General features: G+C 39.7%; 2 protein-coding genes across 3 annotated transcripts in view; one reads left to right on the top strand and one right to left on the bottom strand.

Annotated features, from left to right (window-relative positions):
* The window catches only part of LOC140304667 (uncharacterized), a 285,825-nt gene that overhangs the window by 254,681 nt on the left and 8,222 nt on the right, over positions 1-22,922 (top strand). The gene's annotated exons all lie outside the window — the stretch shown is intronic.
* Positions 1-22,922, bottom strand: part of LOC140304666 (microtubule-associated serine/threonine-protein kinase 1-like) — an 87,285-nt gene that overhangs the window by 63,402 nt on the left and 961 nt on the right. The window contains exons 2-3 of one of the 2 annotated variants that reach the window (XM_072383396.1): positions 22,663-22,912; positions 12,656-12,687 (exon numbers count right to left, since the gene is read on the bottom strand). In XM_072383396.1, coding sequence (XP_072239497.1) covers positions 12,656-12,687; positions 22,663-22,701 — 71 coding nt within the window. In that variant the 5' untranslated portion in view covers positions 22,702-22,912. Of the gene's footprint in view, positions 1-6,747; positions 7,182-12,655; positions 12,688-22,662; positions 22,913-22,922 lie in introns of those variants that run through there. The other variant, XM_072383397.1, reaches the window with a different exon arrangement.

Genomic DNA, 22,922 nt, shown 5'->3' with positions numbered 1-22,922 from the left:
TGATGGTTGTGTTATTCACAAACTACATAGGTAGTATCTCACGGGAACATGTGTTTGAAAAGTTATTGATTATTTTTGAGACATAAATGCAATAAATACAGAAGTGAAAGTAGGTTTTCTGAGTAGTGCTCCTAAAAAGACTTATTTTGCAACATGTCATTTTACACCGCATGGAGTATGTTCTTTAGTGTTTGGTACATTGTAGGCGGTAGTATTTGCAGCTGTGATTTTTTATTTTTTTGTTGTTGTTATTCTCATCATGGTGAATACTGTGTTTGTGCAAGTTGCACATTAGATTAGATTAGATTAAACTATGTTGTCATTGCACATGTCACAGGCAACGAAATGCAGATCGCATCTAACCAGAAGTGCATAAGCAGTAACTGTAGTATAATAAAATAGCAGTTCACTCCATGTCGCTGCTTTCATGCTTCCATGGGCAGCAACCTGCCAGGACACCAGTGTATAAAGCTGCCAGACGTGTCATAACGGTGGAAGATCTACGTCAATGGAAATGGGAAGCACAAGAATAATAATTTCTTTAATAACTTTAAAGATTAAAGTGCATCTTTCATTTTTCTCTTGATTTTCCCTGTCTCTCACACTTTAAAGTCTCTGGCACATCAAACACAGCATCACTTCATTACAGACAGCATGCAATTTGGCCTGATTAATACTCCAGGAGTAAATGACTATCTCTAACTTTACAGTGCTATGAAAGCAACGTTAGAAAGCGTTAGCAAACATCAGTAGCAAATTTCTCTCTGATGGTCGATATTTCACCAAATTCTTTTCTTCTTCTGGTCTCTCTGATTCCTCTCAGGCTCATTATTACAAGGATCTGTGATGTGCATTTACGTTTCAATCTCAGCAGTTTTAAAATTCCTGTGTGCCCATACTGTATTACTTATTGTTAAATCTCGACCTAGCATGGCGACAAACTAGCAAGGCTACAACCTAGCATGGCTATCATCCTCCATTTTAAATCACCGCAGAGGTGCACAAAACTCTTCACACTAAAACAACTCTAAAAGTTGTTATAGTGCACAAATAGACACCTTTTCCTTTTTTTAAATTCTAGTTCTTCCTACATGTTCGCATACTTTAGGCAACCAAGGTTGCAAACAATGTGAAAACCAACATCAGCATACATATTTTTTTCTCATTAGAAATACTGTAGTTACATGCATTCATAAATGAATCAAAACCCACTTTGAGCAACATTTTCCAAATAGAGTTGTTAGTTGATCATTTAAGTAACATTTGTAGCTGAAAGCTTCATAACTTCAGTCATATTTACTGAACTGCTTCATCCTTATCAACACCAATTAGATTCTGCATGTTAAAAACTAATTTTCAACAAGGTCACATCAGCTCTATAACATACAACAACACCAGCTCTGTGAAGGTGTTTCTTATAAACAATTCCCTATATTGCCTTTAAAACAATGAATCATCTAGTATATTTAAGAATTTTCACATTTACCAGGAAAATGGTTTAGCCGACTGAATTTTAAGCAAAACATGTGGCCAGGTTAAGAACAAGCTGAGGGCTGTATATCACAAGTTAACATGTATGTGAGATGCTATCATGTCATTGCAATAAACTGCCAACAGGCTGTGTGTTTTGGTTCAAGCTAGCCTGAACAGCAGCCGGTTAACAGATGGTGCTGTCATACAAACGATAAGAGTAGGGCAGTGAGATGAGTTTACATGTTCAGTGTGATGAATATTTTCTGTACAATCCTTCACTCTCCAGCTCTAATCATGAAATAAAAAAAAAGTGCTGCTACTCATCTGACACAATCTACCACACTGATCTGCATGTGCTGCTGAAAAGAGGCAAATTAGTTTGTTCCTGTTTTCAACCTCATGCTGAGAAAAATACCAGAGAAAGCACTGTAATTCAGTGACATCTAAAAGCCGCTGAGTACATGCTTCATTTTAGCTTTACATTGATGCTCTACAAGATAATGGTAGCACCTACTTACTGTGTGTCAGACTATCAGAGCCATCACCGTAATTTAGACTGCACCAAAGTTTCAAGTGTCCAAATTATCTGTTTCAGAGAACACAGTAATATGTGTAGATGTGTGCAAAATTAAACTGCTCCACATTTTATGTGGTCTGTAGCCTAGTTAGACAAAGCAAGAGAGGGTATTATGTAGGCTAAATAAAACAAGTCAAGATATGATGATGGCTGTACTGCATTACAGTGTTTCTTTGCCTAATATCTAAAAAGCTAGCTACATGTGAGTGGGATGAAATGTCTTGTGCATTGGTCATGAGTGGGATCACTTGTGCTCTCCATTATGTATAAGTGTATTAATGTATAAGTGAGGGTTAGTGTGCTGCTTGTGATTGCGAAGATTCTCTTGGCCAGAAAACTATGAGCACCTCCCTCACTTGTGTCATCCAGCTTCAGTGCTTCCATTTTTCCTCCAGTTGTTCTGTCATCGTCTTTCATGCTCTCAAAATCCAAAACCACAAAGGAACAGAGTATACCATCAAGTGGTGAAAACAAGCAGGACAGAGGCGAGACAGACTCGAGTCTATCTTCAAGGGCCTGGTTAACCCCGGTGGGTTAAAAGTAGGCTAAGACTCTACCTCGGGCTTTGCCTTTTATCCCACTCTGCTCTTTTCATTCTGTAGCTCTGCTGCTGTCTCTGTCTACTGCTTCATGTTCCCTCTCTTACTCACTCTTTCACGGTCTTTCTTTAGCTCGGACTGTTTGGAGTGGACACAAAGGATTATTCCTCTTAATTGCCATAGCCAGCCAAGAAAACAGATGCACAACACGGAGAAGCAAAGACAGAGTGCAAGATAATTAAAAAGGCTGAACAAAAGACAAAGCAGGGATAAAGGATAGGACAATTATAACAGAGAATTAGGAATGGTGAACATTACTGATTGCAAATGCTCATACAAAACCTGAAACAACACTTTTTACATTGTAAACACGTTCACCTGCGAGGACTTCGATAAATAAAATATAGTCTAAAATCTATAAATGTGTACATTTTCAAAAAAATAAAACTGAATAAACCAGATTACAGACAAAAACTGATGTTTGATCCCAAAACCCAGGATAGAACCTGTACACATCAAAGCAAACAAAACAAATAATCCAAACAATTACTGGATTATCAGATTGGACTGTCTGTCTTCTCGGTTTATATATCTGTGGAGTTTACTCTGCTGGTCTAACAAAACAAGCTTTTTAAAGACAATAACTGGTACTCTGGGATATTAAAAGCTGAAGGCAGCAGGGTTGAAAACAACCAAATATAGGTAGTTCTCAACAACTCCCCAAAGTGTCCAAGGGACAAATCACATATTGGGTTAATCTAACACAGCATGAAGGGTAGCTCATTTAACCTAGCACATCATCTTATATTGAATCATTGCAGAGGATATGTAGCCACACCAATTAAAAAATAGCCCCCTCCCCCACTGCTACCACCACCACCAAACAAGCATCTGTCAGATTAGGAATGACGTCTTCAGGGAAAAACTACTGACTGCACGGCAACTATTTAATCTCATATGTATACAAGAATTGTGTTTCAGTTTGCTATATTGTGTCATGAAAGTCGTGCCAGTAGATTTAGCCTACAACAAGGCGATTTTTTTTGGAGGTGAGATGGGAAAGCCGCCTTGCTGAGGTGATAAAATAGATTTCAGGAAAAACTGTTCAAATGTTACTTTGTTGAGACTCCCTTATGTGCAAAGAGGTAAATCCAATGCTCAGAAAACAGAATGCTAAACCCTATTATGAGAGAAGTTCATAGGTAAAAAGTACAAAGCAAAATCATGCTCTCTTGCCTTAAATCCATAAAAAGGATGCACTACACCTTGAGTCATAGAGGAACCCAAGAGAGAAGACCACTAATTTGACAAAGCAGCGCAGGCATGTTACTGAGTTCATTCTACAGTGGTGCTACATCCAGCTTTGCAACCACATGTCTACCAGCAGTGATAAATATTTGTGGAACACTGAGGTGTAGGACACGTTTGTGTTAATGCAGTGGAGGGCCATTTTGCTTTGTACCTGCCATAGAAAAGGCAGAAATCATAGAGGACAAAGGCCAGTGAGAATAAAGCCAGGCATTAGAAATAATAATAAAAAATAAAATAAAAATTCCAGTGCAAAATTGGTCTGTGCAACCTCTATTTTCACTGTTTGACATGTTTCTTTTTCTTTGTGGTAAGCTCTGCTGAGGTAATTTCCTATCCAGTTCAAGCCAGATTCCAACCAGGGAACATTAGACCACTGAGGGGTGACATGCCATTTGTGTTTTGTAAGGCTCCACTCGAGTCAATCTCTGTAACGTCTGTGTTGGTTGAATTACCATAAACCTTCGCTATGCATTGGGGTTGTTGCTTGTTAAAATCAAGTTTAAACAATTCAGAAAAAACACACTTTCTTCGAGTGTTGCTGTCTTCATCTCCATCCTCATGGACACACACACACACATATACACACACACACACATGCCTAGTTTGTATTGACCGTGGAGATTTTCCATTAACACAATGTATTCCCAAGCCAATTACCATACCTAACCATCACCATCACGACAGACTGCCTAAATCTAACCTTTTCCGTAAACCAAACCATAACCTAATTCTAACCCGATCCCAAGCTAAGTAGTGAGCCTCAAGAATCACTTTGTACCTGTGAAGATAAGAAAAACAGCTGTCCCCGTGTTCAAAGGACGTCCCCATGAGTTGGTGTACAGTCACCCAAGTACACACACACACGCAAGCGCGCACTGAACTCACATTGTCTGTGGCGATAGCTACAATGGCTCCACGGAAGCTAATAAATTAATCCAGTCCGCTGCTGATGCTTTCTGTAACACAAACAGCTGTATGGCTCCCTCTCAGCTCTATAGTACACAGGATTTAACTGTGTCCAGTTATTATAGTTCTGAAATATAGTGAGCAGTGACTGTCACATACACATGTGGCCACTTCTGTCTATCTGTCCGTAGTTACAGCAAGTGTCTTATCTTTTAGTATCGCCTTAATGTTTTCCCATTTTGCATGGTACAGCTGTACCATGTGTAATGAGACTAATGTGCAACTTGAAATTTTATATTCTGGCTGCAGTTCAATCTTAATTTCCCTCAAACAAAACCGATGGTACCCAGAACTTTTATTTCAGTAAATTTGTATTTTTACGGGCCTCCGACAAGAGGACTGCTGTAGCTGATCGTGCTGAGTAGCAAGCAGTCAGACAACGTTTAAAAAAAAGAAATTGTTGACTCGCCTATGTGTGGTGGTTTCGCTGCCTCACATTGCTGGAAATTTGCTGGATCACAAGTCAAACTACTCCGAATGCTTTGATGCATCTGTCTGTGCAGCCTATGGTCTGAAACAATTACAGACCGGAATTTTCAAATTTGAACCAACAAATGATATTAAAAGTTTCACAATGTGTAAACTGTCAGCCAAAAAATGTGAGGAAGTAACCAAATAAAATGTACCGCTACAAATCAGCCTTCACAGATCAGGTGAATTAAAGCAAAATTAACCAATTCCCCAGAAATAACTCTGAAAAATGACCTAATCAGGCTCAACTCTATATTTGGGTAATATCTGACATATGAATAAATGACCACTTAAGCAATGATGAAAATAGTCCTTAGTTTAAGCCTCATAAACAGTAAAATACAATAAACAGAATTTCCACCAAAGAGTTAATGCAGTTAGCTATAAAGTCACAATGCACCACCCAAGACTGAGCAAACAATCATACAGAGCATACCTGTTCATCCTCCTAAACAAACATATCCTAAAACCAATATTGTTATGCACACATGCATACACACCTACATGTGCACACAATAAGCATGGTGGCCAACACTTTGAGTGAAAGACGATTCACTCTCATTTGTATATTCCGCGCATCCTGCTGTTCATTCTCTGCTCTGTGGGAACAATCATGAGAAGACACAAATCCCCCGAAATTAGATGAGATGAGGACAGCGAACTGAAGGAGAGGGCAAAGGCAGATTGCACATGAGGGAGAGAAGAGCAGGAGATAAGAGAGGGGGATGATGCTAGGGACACAAAATACAGACAAAATAGAGGAGAAGAAACGAGGGAAAGAAGTGAAATGGGATGAAGAGGAGGGACGACGAGTTGTGCCAGGCAGACAGCACTCAAGCACTGCCCACTGTTGGCTCTCTGCTATACAAGCACTCCCTGTATGCTGAAAATAATGCTTTTACTTCATAATGCTATCTCTGACACACAGACTACAAACACACACATACCTTCCAGGGTTTGTGTGCGTATGTGTGTGTGTGTGTGTGTGAAGAGAGAACAAATCATAATCCAAAGCCAGCTAAATCCTTCTGCACATGTGCATTACTATTATAAAGCTCAACACGGGTGAGATGTCTAACAAGTCTGTTGCACATTAGAAAATATACAGACACACAGTCTTCTGCAGCAGACAAATATTGTGCCTCAAGACCCTAAAAAACACACTGTGTGTGCAAAATTATATTATTTGTACCCACATGCATGTAAAGAGACACACAAGTGCACATGCCATATTGCTGAAGATAAATGGAGGCAGGGAGACAACTGTGAGACAGCATGATAACTGGCGAGGACAACGGAAACATCACGGAAAAACACAACACCCCCCTCCGATGATTCAACACATACTAACAACAGCAGGGCACCACAGCGGTCACAAAGACTGTACGTTGACAGATTGTTGACGTTTACCTTTTTGTGCGTCGAAACATGTTGCTCGCAGCAGAAGGATGTGTTGGCAGATGAACATGAGAGCAGCTGAGCCTTCACACGTATACGTACACAAATAAGCACACATACACACACAGAGAGGCAGTCAAGAAGCAGCAATTACACTCCAACGCTGGCATGTCAGCTCTCTCTGGCCACTTAAATATACACACACGCACACCGTCTCTGATGGCTCGCCGTGACTCTGCACACATGAGTGTGCCTTCAGGAGTGTGTGCATATGAACGACAGAAAAGAAAGGAAGAAAAGATCCGGAGATGTCAGATTTGTAACAGACGTGGAAAAATCTTAACAGAGGAAAGGAGAGGCAGGAAGAAGAGACAGACAGAGGGAACAGGCTGTCGAGCATCCCTGTCAGAAGGAGAGAGAATCGGGTTGTGCGGCTGCTCTCAAGGGTATCGTGCCAAGCCAGGAAGTGTGCAGCGACAGAGCAAGGGGGGAGGGCTGGGGGGCAAAGAGAGAGAGAGAGAGGGAGAGGGAGGGAGGGAGGGAGGGAGGGAGAAAATGCAAGTACATGAGAGAGAGGAACAAAAATATGTGAGAAAAAGCATGTGGGGCTGCAAGAAAGGCTCTGGAAGAGATGAGCGAGCAGTGACTAACATGAGTGACAAAAGACACAAGCCAATAAGCTCAATTATAGAAGCGCTGACATTAAAAACAGAAAATGGGATGTTGATATTTTACATTTTTCTTATCCACAAGAAATCCTAAGACAAAACAACTGATTGAATTTACTGCACTGTACAAAGTCATGAGCCACCCCTTGTTTCTTTTTATATATCGTCAGGAAAATTGGAATTAAGTGTAGCAATTAATCAAAACATGCAGACATAAAGTACATAAGGCAAAAACAACAAGATACTGAGCCCCACATCAGTCCCAAAATGTGTGTCTCGCTTATAAGTTGCTCTGGATAAAAGTGTGTGCTAAATTACTGTAATGTAAAAAAAAAAAAAAAAAAAGGGTCCGTTACAAGGGCATGACTGAAAATGAGTTTAAATTCCGCTAATGTCCAAAGAAAATACTATGAAGGACCTTCAGAAAGCCTACAGAATTATTGCTCTAAGCCACTTTATAAGATCTGAAGAAAGCCTGGCTGCTTAAATGAGACATGGCTATGATATATACAGTAGCTTTTTACTCATCTGGTTGAGCACTCAAGGTTTACACTGCAAGCCACATTCACACAGCAGTAATAAATCACGGACAGTTTGACAGTTTTCTGTAAGGTTAATGTTAATATAACAAAGAAATGTTGATTTCCATATTTGAACAACTGATTGAACAACCTACTTTTCTATTTTTACTGGCACTGCATTTGTCTGGTTTAGATGAGAGAAACATGTGTTAAAATCCACGAAAGAATGGTTTTGTTGCTTAAACCTAATAAAAAAAGACAAGCCAGGACTCAAATTGTCTTGTGTGGTAAATATAATGCTGTAGTCATTACATAAAGGCCTACTGAACCACAGAATATAAACAGATGTCTTCTTTGTGTCTGTCCCATATTCACTGTTCTACTGCTGCCTATGCAAGAGCAGCAAATGTGTATTCATCTGTGGCTCCAAAATAGGTGCACAGATGCCAAACTATTAGTTTTTTAATAAAAAATGTTTTTTGTTATCTTATTGTAAAATATAACTACGCAGTTTACTCTTAATCAGTTTTCAAAGGTAGCGTCCGAGATAACTGATGTGTTTGGGAGCCCCAAAATCAGTAGGGAAAGTATAAGAGTAGTGACAGATGGACAATGCTTTGATTTGAGGTTTTCTTAGGATTTATACGACTGTGTCAGCCTTATTGTTTAACATGCTCACAGAGATTCACAGAAACAGCTCCATCTTTGCCAGACTGGACGAACTCTGGCGTCAGCCATTTGTTCTAGATATCACAGGAGCTGCTCTGCAATGCCCAGCCAAAAGAGATGTCACTTTACTGGGAGGTGCATGCATATGTGTATTCCCTCATCCTTCCCTTTGAAACGTATCCACCAAATGTTAAAGCTGACACGGGGCGACAGTTGCACAGTAGTGCTGAGGGGAGTAATTCAATAATGGATGCCGTCTCTAATGCGGGAGTCTGGATGGATAAAATATACATGGGAGAGAGGAGGCAAGCTGAGGGGGGAGGGGGTGGTGATATCACTGAAACACAGCAGGAGGTCAGAGACTGGGATGAGGTGCATGATATCATGTTGAAGACTGGACTGGTGCTTTTTGTGCCAAACAGAAGAAAGCTTTCTGAAGCCTATTCAATCTCTCAGGGTTTCAGTATCTGTAGACCTTGCTGTCCTTAAACTCGCTTATTTCATTGTACAGTAACCAACCAGCCACCTTTGATTCAGCCTTGCACTGTGCGTGCACCCACACAAATATATGAGGCCAAGCTGTGCATGGCAAAAAATCTGTTATTATACATGCATACTCATGCGCATTTGATGTGCAAGTAATCAAATACTTTCACTTAATTTTTCAAATTAATTGTCAAAACTTACAATTGTAAACGGATAGGTAAGAGTGTCTCAAAGGCTTGGAGACAGTGATCTTTCATCTGGAGAGGAGGGGTTTGTTTATTTGCCATTTTAGTGGCATTTGTGCCACCATTTACTGCCAAAACAGAGCATCTTTTGAATTTTGCGCTTGTCGTTGTAGCTCATCACCAGCAGAACTGGACACTCCCGTTTATGATTTGCAACCACACACTAATTTACTCTATTTAGCAAATCTGGTCCTTAGTCTTGTATTGTAAAGCCAGTGCACCGCTTTCCAATTTTTATATATATATATATATATATATATATATAATAACTGCAGACAAATATAGGAACTTCTTGGACTAATTTCACTAAATCAGCCCCGCAACTGCAACAACTTGCTCTTCCTCCAACACCTCCAATGGGAGCAGCACAGCTCTCAGCCAGCACGTGAACTAACTTTACCCATAAGCAGTCATTTTACATGGAAATAGAGCTGAAAACAGACAATCAGCACAACTGTTGTCTGTGGAGATTGAGTAAGTAGTCGCCATGGTAACGAAATTAGTGTCTGCTGGTTGACTTGCAGTCTTAACGGGCCTCATTTCAGTCACTATTTAAGACTCCTGTTTGTTTGAAACGGAATGTAAATGACAACAGCTTCCCTGGAATTAAAGTTGTATTGAAATAAATAGGAATTTAGTTTAATTAGCTTCACCGGACTACTGTCGACAGAGGGGACTTTTGCTCTGAAACAGATGTAAACAAGTTAGTGAGTCGACAAGTTAATTCAAAGAAATATAAAGTTCAATCAAAACCTCCTCTCTATAAAGGGAATTAACAGCATACTTCACATTTAAAAATACCATGTAGTGGCATCTCAGGGGAACCATATGATAAAAAGACACATGACAGTGTAAGACGATTCACATTAGACAGAATTCACAGTAGAGCAGCAACTGCAGAAAACTGTCAAGGACACTTGAAACGATTGTGCAAAATTAACCGAATTCTGTGGAAAACTTTACAACCCTACATTTTCAATGGCAACTTCAAACAGCATTTTGAGCTCGCTTAAGACACTTTTTGAAATTCTGTCCAATTTGTGGAATAATTTCAGTAGCATGAGCAGAATAAAATAAATAAATAAAAATGGACATGGCCAAAACCTCATAAAAAAATTAAGATGGAACAAAGAGTAAAGGGCAAGGATGAAAGAGTGATATAAAAGTGCCATGTGGAGAGGAAAGAGTACATTATTTCAGCACCATGGACAGAGACTCACTCAGATTGATGCATTTTTGCACATGCTTCACATTTTACCTGCTGTGATTCTTAATTAACCTTTCAACATCCATCTGTCACACGTTAAGACATTTCAAACCATTTTGTGAAATCTCTCAGCATCCCTCAAACCTGCTCACTTCAAAATGGCACAGACACCCACTCCAGAGGTTTCAGATCAAGTCATTAAAAGTAATCCGTTTCTGTGGCATTAAATCTCTTTTCTCGTTGAGGTCGCTCATGTTTTGTGAAGCTGCCAAAGTATGTTAACATCTGGCAGGAACTGCTGACATTTGAAAAGAGCTGCCATCAAACATTTCATTCAATGGCACAATTAAAGCTTAGATTGAGCTTGATAGGTTGTCTTACTAATGGTGCAGTTAGGATTTCTATCATTTCCTCTACAAAATGATCCCATAATAGTGAGGAATAATTAGAAGTTGGTGAGATCAGCCGCACCACTGACTTGCTGATCTGAACTAAACTGAATTAGCTGTCATCAAATCCTGAGTCACCTGTGAGTTTACATCAATACATTATCTATTTGGCACCAAAGAAAAAACAGTGCTTTATATGAATGATTAACTCCTGTTTTGCCATGATGATGCTTGGACACAAGTAAGAAAAAAATTTTTGTGTATTTTTTATTTTTCCAATGCCTTCTGCAGTCAGCATGCAGTCAAGTTAACAGCTAAATAGAACCAAAACCAGATGGTCAATATGAATATGCTGTCAAATAAAATATATAGTCGATATTTTAATGTCAAATGTAATTAAATAAACAAAATTCCAATGATGCTTGAAAAGTCTGATGGAAAAGATGAGTTTCTACTCTCCCCGGTTGTGTTAAACAACAATGAAAGATGAATTTCACTGTCTGATCACTTTTAAAGAACAAAGGGCAAAAAAAAACATCAGTCATTTGCAATGTTTGCTACAAAATCAGTGGCTTAAGTGAAGTGTTACGCATCTCGCTCTGCTTTTCTTCTTCTCTCTCAACCTTGCCGATCCTTATAGGGCACGGAGGTGACAGCACAGCTCTCCCGCTGCTGAGCGTTCATTGCACAGCTCACTGGTGCAACAGATTGGCCAGCAGAGAAGCCGTGTGAGTGAAAGGACCCGTACAAAGCTGAAACATGCTGAAGTATAAAGGCGAGGCTCCCTCTGCACAGTAACACAGCTTGATCATAACCTCCCACAACAAAGATGGACCGCTTCTAAGTCTTTGGTAAACACTTTCTTTCTCTATCAACATCTGTCCTTCAGTTCAGAAAAGCCTCGGTTCTATAAAACTGTTTCCTAACAAGTTATGTCGCAGTGGAAAATGTCAATAAAAACCAAATGTTCGCAAATCCCTTAAACTTGAAATTGTGCAAATACAGTATATCACATCTTCAAACAGACAATTTTTATTTTTAAATTTAAGGAACATTATCACAACAGGTTCGTAACAACACCATCCCAGAGAGATTTGATACAGGGCTGTGAATGAGCTAGTGCAAATAGTTTGACAATTTACGAATAAAATTTTGGGGGATAAGACTTTGGGGATTTCGTCATCAACAGAAAATGGGTGGTGATCTCCTGGCCCTCGGGGGACACTACTTTGAAAAACACAATTTTCTTGCTGCATGGGTTCAGGAACCAAACAACAGTGAGAGGGAACACTGTTTGTTAAAAGAAAAAAAAACAGCTTGAAACTCTGCAAGGAAAAAAAATAAGAAAAAAAAAATCAAGAAACTTAAGATGTAATGAGAGGAAGCATAAAATTATCCTCTGGTGTGATGAATCGATACCTAATTTGTTTTTTTTTTTAAATCATGGACGGTGTGTCCACGGAGCTAAAGAGGAGAGCTCCCATCAGGCATGTTATCACTGCACAGCTAAAAACCCAGCATTTTCGATGATAATGGGTTCCATGATTGCACCTGCACATACAATGAAGGAAAAATGATTGTTGCACATCATATGAAAGTACTAGAGCAACACGTACTGCCATCCAGTATGTTCCTTTTTCTGAATTCTGGTTACAGCCACATGATAAACACCACAAATAAAACAGCACATTAACGTTAGAAGATACAAGAAAAACATGCAAAAAGTTGAACTTACCTGCTACTTTTCCGAGGCAGAGGTAGATCCTTCTGGTGAGAAAGACAAAGCAGGAGAGGGAAATTAAAAAAGGCAGGGGCAGAGCAAACAGATCACTCAGTTTTAGATCAGTTTTAGTTATCATGTAATCTCTGTCTGCAGTTTATGGGCAGAAATTTGCAAAAAAGCTTGTCTGAGTTTTGTTTTTTAAGCAGGGGAGTTCCTGTGTTGTCACATCATCAGCTGTTTACTTAAAGACTGAAACACCTTATATGTTCTATAACATTCATTTCTATTCTATATAGATTGCTGTTATTTACTTTTTTACTGAGCAGAGGAACTGGGTGTACGTCTGTCGGTTTATATGCATATTTTATGAACTTGTGCCTCTTTACACAGATAATGATTACGGTTTAGGCATCACAATAACTTTATTTTCAACTTGATTTTTGAGGGATTTTTCTTGGGTCTGAAGAGGAAAAGGCACACAGCATGTTGCAGTTTGCTGCATTTTTTCCCCGTAATCCCTGATTCATTTTGCATCATATTTGATGAGTCTTGCCACCCGAACCAGCGTCAAACCTCAAATGCAAACTTTGTGTTGTACTGTTTTGCAATGTTAAACCCTGTGTTGAATTGTATCAAATCAGCACTCAACTTTTTTTAAACTAGTCTTTAACAAAATGGCTTTAAACATCCCAAAAATTGGGCCACAGGTGCCGATTAACTGATGGTCCATGTGCCCCGTGAATGGAAGGCTGACAGCCTATCAAATAATGTAAAAGAAATTATTAAAAGGATCATTTTACAAATGTTTTAATCTGATTGGTTGATAGGGTAGTGAAGCAACATATTTGTGAATGTACTTTATAAGAACTTGATAGATGAAAATTTTTAAGTTAAATTAATTCCTTGCTTTACTTCGAGATGTCTTCACAATTGTCCGTGTCTGGTGTGAGCAAAAGCAGTTTGAAAACCGATCCCTCCTAAGTGCTCACAGACTTCTGATCTTCTGGAACCATCAGGTTGAGTGGAGCCAAAGTCAATATAAAAATTGTTGCTGCTATATTTATGACAATGGGAAACAACAGCGAGGGCTCTGATATGATTAGGACCTGCTACAATAAATCTCTATTGCTGCTTGTTGTCCGTCTATTACCAATTTAAAACCATTTAACATTCAGTCTAGGTTAGATCAGGTTACGGTCAGATTCTATTGTCAGCCTGTCCAGCTTTACTTATCGAGCTATTTTCTACAACTCAATGGCTTAGACAAAAAGATTATATCAATCAGGGATTTCTTTTGCCCCGCTCAGGTAAGGCTAAATGACACAGAGACATGTCAGTGAATATAAATGTATCCCAGTGAATAACAGCACCAGGATCAACAAGAGGAAATAAAATGAGGCAAAAATGAGACCTTTCTTCCCTTCTTTCTGTCAGTCTGTTGCTGTGTTTATACAGGGAACAGACACTAAAAACCCAAACAAATCAAAGCTGATGAAACACCATTTGACAACTGACCGTTCACTATATAGTCTCACTATACCCGAAGCTGTCTGATTCTGATACTATGCTCTTATATAAACGTATTTAGTAATATTTAGCTCTCAGTATAAATACCAAAATCTGCTCCATGTGTCATGGGGTAGAAAATTTGTCAAGTAGACCAATCCCACGTCACATAAAAGACTTTTTTAACATAAAGTCAGAGATCACTGAAGAGATGTACAGAACTCATCAGATAAATGCATTAGAGATTAATCAAAATGACAATTTCGGCAAACTCACTACCTTTGGCATCTCCTTCCGCTTTTTACGAACCTTTCTATTATCTTCTTCCCTTTCGTGGTCAGCTCATAAAAGCTTAGTGTCATTTTATCTGATGTTAAGCAGCCTCCAGCAAACTCACACCAAATTTTCTTGAATCAAGGCTCTACTTACATCTGAATCCCAAAGTTGAGCTCTGTACACGAGGTTCAGGCCGCTATAAACTCTGGCCTTCTTTCATTTATCAATTGATTGATATATCTATTGTTTCAAGGGTTCAGGTGATGTGATCACTTTATGTGTTTCTAATTTTAGAAAAAAAAATTTTTAATAGAAAACTTAGTGATCCAGCTATGTCCCAGTCTGTCCCTGTCTGTCCAAGTCTGTCCCTGTCTGTCCCAGTCTGTCCCAGTCTGTCCCTGTCTGTCCCAGTCTGTCCCTGTCTGTCCCAGTCTGTCCCAGTCTGTCCCTGTCTGTCCCTGTCTCAAACAGAGGCTCTCCAGGTGGTCAACAAATGTCTGAAAATCATTGGAAAAAAAAGTTTGATTGGCAGAAAAAAGATTCCAAAAAGACTGGCAAGGATTTGCCTGCGACCATGTAGACTTTTATAAGAAACTACACAGACATGCAGTGGCATCAGTCTTCTTCTTCTAATCAGTAAAGCAACTGGAGCTTCAATATATTATTAACAACTAATATGGAAATATATGACCCCCTCTTTCCTTGTCCTCTAAACCCCCAGCTGATGGAGCAGATGGTCGCCCTTCCTGAGCCTGGTTCTACTGGAGATTTATTCCTGTTAAATAGGAGCTTTTTCTTCCTACTGTTGACTCAAGTTTTGATGCAATCTGTTGGTTTTCTTAGCTGGGCTTTTTGAAAAACTTCTTTGATCGGCATTTCATTTGGATTTTGATGGTAATGATTATGATTGTACTGCAATGCTTTGGATTAGAATTGGCTTGAATTAGACTGTATCTCTGAAGTATCTTTAGAGGATTTGGCACGACATTAAAAAATAAAACTGAATTGAGTTGGACTGTGACATCCAACATGTCATTGCGGCATGTTCAGTTCAAAGGAGAGCAGCCACCTTTTTTCAATGAATGAGATCATCCATCATAGTGAGCTCTTTCTGGGATGCTACATCATCAAGAGGAAGTGAGATTGGCCAGGGTGACTCACAGAGAGCCCCACAGGGGTGTGTGTGTGTGTGTGTGTCTATGAGATGATAAGGATGGCTAATGGATAAAATCCCCAACACCTGATCCCTCTCACTCTCCGCTTCACACACCAGCTAGTGTATGTACCGCTGCCACGTTACTGGTCATTTCACCGTACCCAAGAGCCATATTTGTAAAATTCAAGTGATCACAATGATGTATGAAGGTTTTCTGTCATATTCCTTGAAAAAATTGGACTCTGTGGAATGCAAATACAGGTAAGTAGACAGAGTCAAAGAAAGCTTACCAGATACATCAATGATTGTATATCCAGACAGCCAAAAGGTACATGGAAAATACTAGTACTGTTAACTCCAATGACAGCTGCGTCTTTGTCTTGTCACATTTGGACACTTTAAATGCTACGGTTTCCCTTTGGTGTAGCTGTGCAAAGTGCAGGAAACTGATCTAAAGCCACATCTTGTTAGGTGTCCTTTTAATTAGGCACAGTCGGAGCATCAGTAACACAAAGTGGTGCAAACGTCATTCTATGGTGTTCATTGACTAAAAGCAACAGCGTCCTCATCAGGAGGTCCAACAAGGTGAGGAGGAGAGTCGGAAGGCCTGTAAACATGGCACCTGCAGTGCCCAAGCAGCAAATCTAACGACCAACTGCCAGGGTTCAGACATCATCAAAGCTGATCCTGTTCAAGAAACATAGTTGAACTATTGATAGGAATAGTAATGATTTACAGAAGAAGTGGTCGTTGCTATATGACTGGGTCATAACAGTATTCACAGGCCTGGTTTCACACCGTGTGATGGTTGACCATTAAAACCCATTTTCCGTCCTCATGGTTATACACAACAATAAAAGGACGTGTCCTTTTGTGTCATTACACACAATGCATTAGACACACACACAAAAACACCCCTTTGCACGTTTAATCTTATGCACGGCCTCAGAGCTACAAGTAACTGCACACTGTCGCCGTTCTCCAAAGCCACTCTGCTTTTACACAACAGGACATTCCAGAGCTTTCTAGAACATCAGAAAACTTTGCCTGAGTAGTGAGGACAGTGAGTCACATGGCTTTTTATGGCTTTTTTTTTTAAAAACAAATAAATGCCACTGCTCTGAGCATGTCGTGAGGCTTCTGTCCTGTTTCTGTTGCCAAACTGACAGCAGATTGCAAAGCAAATGTCACTCAGTGTGTTCCTCAGCTTTAATAGCCTAGAAAGCCTTCAAGTTTTACTCTGCAGCCTTGAATTCAGAGGTCTGTGCACAGAGGTCCCAACGACATGTGCGATTTCAACTAATCTTTCTAATTTTCCTGCCAGAATGAACAGAATTTGAAACTTTGCATTGCAGTTATCTTACTATATCTGCTTTGGGGGTAAAGTTGGACACAAAGTTTTGTGCTTTATAATACATGTGTTGGCCAAGTGACTTGTCTATTTTAAGCTATTCAGAAATACAATCCAGCCAGGATCTGCTGCTTTGATGTACACTTTGCACTCCCAGTGCAAAACCTACCCTTTCTGAATAATACTGACAACAGAAGGACTTGGTGAGGCAGAACAAAGCAGTGGGCATGGCAGTGAGTGACAGGACTTGGCAAACAGAGCTGGATCTTCTGCAGTGATCACACTCTCATTCCTTGTGCTTAGCATATTGGAAATGGGCACGTTGCCCGGAACAAAATATTGGACAAATTCTGCTACTCTGAGTATGTGTGTGTGAGAAACGTACTCCATACTCCTACCTCTCTGAGGGATGAGACACACAGCACCACTTTGTATGAGTAGATGAACATATGTGTTAAGTGTAAGTATACTCCACACACACCTACAACTGTCCGTGAAGACGTGATAATCTTCACTTGAGATGAAAACAGCTTACATCAATGACACACTCTCTCCCACGGAACGAAACACAGCAGCAGTCAAATAAAATGGTGCCACAGATCACAGTGCTAATCATCATTAAAGCTGATCTACTTTCTATTTTTAAATGCTTTTCATTAAGGACTAGTATTAACATCTCCTGGCTTTATCCCTCAGGTCAATCTGTGTTCTGTCCAGACTTATGCAACATATCGAATGATCTCAAGTTTACCTATGTCTGTCAAACCAAACTGATTCTGACAGAACACAAACGTGTATGACAGCAAAGGATGCTTAAAACACGGACGTTGCAGCTTTAATATTAATGGGTGGATGCCTCACACACAGCTTCAGCTCGGCAGCCCAGAAGACCTCTACAGTCGCCACAGCTTCAAGGTGGGCGCCAAAGAATAATGTCACTAATTCAGCCTTGAACCAAATGTGAAATATGATCACAATCTTCCCCATGTGTCTGAGTTATGGAGCTGATTCATAGCATGAAAGTGTTACAAAACATTCAGATGAAATAGTACAGCAACATGTCATCACTACATCATCATATCCTGTTCAGGATATGTGGGAAATTTTGTCATAAAGCATGACTTTTTGAGTTATGACTAAAAACGTGCTGTAATGTCACAGAGCCGTTGACACTGGGCGATGAAAACTGATCAGTTACTCATTGGGTCACTGTGGTGAGGCATAAACAGGAGGATGAGAGGACAAGAGCAGCAGAAAAAAGAGAACTAAGTTTGAAATAAAAATGACAACTGAATGAAGCAGGCGAGACAAACTGATAAGGATGATAAAAAAGATTCAATGACGGCAGCAGGATGGATCAATTAGGATACACGTGACGCCGGTTATAATGAAAATTCACATGTTTATATGTCAACAAGCCACATGTCCACTAACTCAAAGGTTTATTATCTAATCTGTAGTTGTTATTCCTTTATGTTGATCAATATTCACTCATCACACATACATGTATGTGCAAATATGCCAAAGATATAGAGCACTGCAGTGGCCCAATTTCAGTGTTCCAGCAGCTGAATGTTATCATCACACCTCTCAATCTCAATCTCACCCTGTTTCCTGTCCAATAAGTCCTCCACATTGATAGAGCAAATGCGTCCACGCTGTTTAGAACATCCCACAGGAACATCATTTCAAGCCGTGGTCTTACTGACAGGACATCGTCATTTTTCTGAGCCTTCAACATTTATGTTGCACCACTGCTATAATTCAATCCATTTATGATGCTAAAACAACGGTCTGTTTATTCAAACATCTATGTATCCACATCCCCACCTACAGCGACTAATTTTGGTCATTCTGTAATAACATCATGACTATGGGGTTTCTTTTTAATATGGCACTAATGTGGATCAATACTTAAAATGAATGTCAAGCGGGGTATCTTTGCACGAAAGTGTAATTCAGTTAAAGTACCTGTAGACAGAGATAGCTGGTAAGACAGCCATGAAGGATGTGTCCTGACATGTCAGTCATACAATAAACCAGATATGGGTTACGTGACCAGCCTACACCTTGTAAATGTACCAGAATAATTTCGTCCATCTGCACATATGACTCCATATCATAGATTTATCATCATATTAGTAAGAATTCAAAGGAAAAACTGTAAAAAAAAAAAGTGTTTTAAAATGGGCAGAGTTATTGTATATAGTGTATAATCCCTTTCTGCCCTGCTCTGTCTCTCTAGTGTGAAAGCAGACCCAGGCAGTAAAGAGATTCACATATTGTAATAGCCACTTAAATGGGGTCTCCTATAACCCACAGCTGCTGCCTACTTCCAATTTATGCTGCCCTTACCCATCCCCCTGCCCTAGAGCTTTTTCAGCTTGTCCTGCTGCTAGTGGTTGGTCTTCCTCCCTGAGGGCACCAAGGGCTGTTAGGCCACCATTAGTCCTACTAATGGGTCTGACATCTGCACCACATCCTCAGCATTTGGACATTCTCTGTCTGAGATATGGATATCGACCACTTTAGTGAAAACGGAGAGCATGGCCAGGAGGTGGAAGTCAATAACATATGTACATATAAGCATGAATGTTGAATGCACACACTGAAACAAATGTATACAATATGATCAGTGGAGCGAGAGCACAAACAGGTGCAGGCACAACATGTATTTTATAATACACACAGAATTACAATTATCTTGCGCATATTCATCTTTTTATGTCTTCAGGAGAAAAACTGTCATTAAGCCGGACCAAATTTGGCTCTAACGAGGTCTGGTAATCATTCATAAGAGAACTACATCCCATTTGCTGGTGGTGTGAGGAGTTCAGTGATTAACACATTAACTGAAGTCCTGAAATGTTCGAGGGATGTTCCGGAACAGTGGCATGTAAGAACAAAAATGTCTGCAACATTTGCTCCAGACTTCTTGTGGAGATTATCCACCCAGCCCCCTGGTAAAATCTCCGGAACTTCAGCGGGTGAGACAATGTGAGAACGTGTCAGCAAATATTTCAGAGCATCTGCTGCCACTGTGTGAGTATGTGTGCATGCTGTTGGGAGTTTGTTCTTTCTGTTGATCTCTGCGCGGCTTTCCGCTTGCTCCCCACTATTGTGGATACGTACAGAAACATGCAGTACTCATATCTATACAACAAGCAGCCTCTTTTGCAAGTGTTGTAAAGAAAACACAGCAATTTCCACAGCGTAATCTGTGCTGCCATTCTGCTGCCTGCCGAACTCCAAAGTTCCATCTCTTTGCATCTTTTCGTAAAAACCGGTGAAGTGTACACATAATTTGTCTGTTTCTTCAGTAAGATGAGTAAATGTGTTGGAAATTGTTACTGATCATAGGCTTAATCATAGGTTTAATTGGTATCAATAAAGCCTATGATTAGAAAACGAAACATTTCCAGACTGTCGATCAGATAAGACTAAGAAAAATTGTTTATCAAGACAGAAATCTTGATCAACATGTTTTGATCTTTCGTTGTTTGTTTTGGGAGAAAGGGGGCACTCCACAGAACAACATCCAACTGTTCAGTCTAAAAAGGGAATAGTTCATTTACAGTGAAAATAACTGCGACCGAAGCTCAAACGCTGAATACATATCAATTTACAGCATTGATATTGAACCCTTTTTGATAAACATCCACAATTGTTTAGACAAAAGCCAAACTTTTCCTGTTCAAGCTTTTTAAATGTGTCCTTCTGCCATTTCATTTGCTGTTTGTACTAGTAACACGCTGGTTGTCAGACAAAAGAAGCGAGGAGAGCTCGATGGGGATATTCATCTGGTCTTTTATACAACAAACAATTATCCCTGATCATGTCAGTAGGCCAGTGATGTTGAAAGAAAAAAATTCTATCTATTATCAAGACCAACTCCATCGCATACAAGCGTTGATCACAACTCTGTCCTGGTGCTTTACTCCACCTGGCTTCACAGTTGGAGCACAGGACCTGTAGGAGTGGCCATACTGAGTTAGGCAGAGGTATTACCACTGTCCAGCAACAGAACAACATCTGTTGTGAAGAAATGTTTCTATATCATCAATAATAAATATGAATTTACTGTCAACAGAAGGCAGAAATGGACTGATAGACTGTGGCTGCCAGAGTACACTGCACAGTCTCACAGAAAAACATGTTAGGCATTTATGTGGAATGTCTTGTTGGTGTTATTATAGAGTATCAACACAAGGCAGGATTATTTCCTAATGTTAATCATGTGCTTTTTAATGCATAACCTTAAGAAATTATACTGTAATATGTAAGCTTAACCACGTAGTTTCGTAACATGTTAAACAGCGACAAAAACAAACAAAACTCCAACAAAAACGTGACTATATCCTAAAATGAAGGAAAAGTTATTCTCATCTCTGGTAGCATGAAATTTAAAAAAAATCATGTCTTAGAATACAACTGGGGAGATTAAGTTTTTATGACTACTTCACATTATAAGATATGACAGGGCTGCCCAGAGGAGAGCCTTGGAGGAAGTGTTATGTCAGTCATAGAATGTGTAGCCGAGACACTCTCACACCAGACTGTGTAAAAGCTCTGTTTGTCCACCGCCCAAAATGCACTATCAGAAGCACTCTTTAAATCACCAACATGCCTGCATCCCTTTGAGTCATGTATCTGTCACATATGCTCAAAAAATGCAAAATTACTACTTTTTCAAGGCTCCACAAACAATATGTGCCAGTCTTCCTTCATGTTTTCCCATACATAAAACATAAAAACCACTGATTCTGACTCGATTCAATTCCAGTTCAGAGGGTTGCAATTCAATTCGATTTCCAATTCAATTCAACGTTAATTCATATAATTCAGTTTCGGTACAAATTTAGCTTGTGAAGTAAATCAACAAAACAGGCTTTTTGGTGTGGTATATCATGAAAAATGTTGCTCTGCTTTTGTCACCCAGTCCCACAACACAACTATTACATGGTAGGAGGGTGTGGGCAGTTACGTAATAACTTGAAGCGACGTGAGAACCACCTTCTTCGACCAAATATTGTCCAATAACTTTTTCCATTTCTATTTTGCTTGTCAGCTCCAATTAATGAGGATTAAGCGTTTAAAAAAATGATATGGCTAAACTTAGCTATTATACTTGATAATATGGTCAGATGAAAGGAGGAAAAAAATACACGGTAAGGGTTCATTATTCACAAATACTTGATTAAAAGTTAGCAACACGTTGCTTGAAAGCTTCCCTGTACTAAACAAAAGGCCTTTTTTGTTGCCATACTGTTAATAGCAGGATTTATTACTGCTGTGTGTATCAGCCACAATGGAAAAACGTTTTAAAGGGACGAGCTGCAGTGTTTTATTATTGCATTCAGTTTCTCTACCAGTATCATAAGAGATGCTGCAAAGACAGTGGTGGATAATATCTTGATACTGGCCACTCCTTGCTGAAATGTAGCTTTCTGCATTGTAAAACTAACATGTTCTCTTGTGCTTTGTGACATTCTTTCTATGGACAAAAACAAAAAACCTGTATCATGCTACATTTCATGTCAGCATGCAAGAACTGTAAGTTGTTAAAAGCACTTGTTCTCAATCTAAGAGAAGTATGAAGAATAGAAAAATGTAAACTTTAAACAGGGAGAAGGAGAACAGAATCCAGGCGCAATGAGGCACAGATGAGTGAACACTATCTCGTAATAGATTCCGTATGGAAAACACAAGGGTTTTTTGAAAGGTTCTCACCTGCAGCCTCCGTCTTCGGATGATCCCAGAATCATCCATGGCGCGTGTCCGGGGTCACACCTGTTGGCGGGTCTCGTGGCTCCCGCAGTGTCCCAGATGGCCGGTCGTCGTCTAGGGCCAACTCTCGCGTGGCTTTCAGCGAACCAGCACGCTTGACTATTTACCATCACACCAAATCTCTTGGCTGAGCGTCGACTGGTGTTGACATCATATGCCAGGGAAGCGGAGATGATAGAATCCCGTCATAGGCCTATATTGTC

The sequence above is a fragment of the Leuresthes tenuis genome, unplaced genomic scaffold (assembly GCF_036924035.1).
Source record: "Leuresthes tenuis unplaced genomic scaffold, fLeuTen1.0.hap1 SCAF_4, whole genome shotgun sequence".
NCBI classification, from domain to species: domain Eukaryota; kingdom Metazoa; phylum Chordata; class Actinopteri; order Atheriniformes; family Atherinopsidae; genus Leuresthes; species Leuresthes tenuis.
Note: the sequence above shows the minus strand (reverse complement) of the source record. Positions and strands in the feature narration are given on the sequence as shown.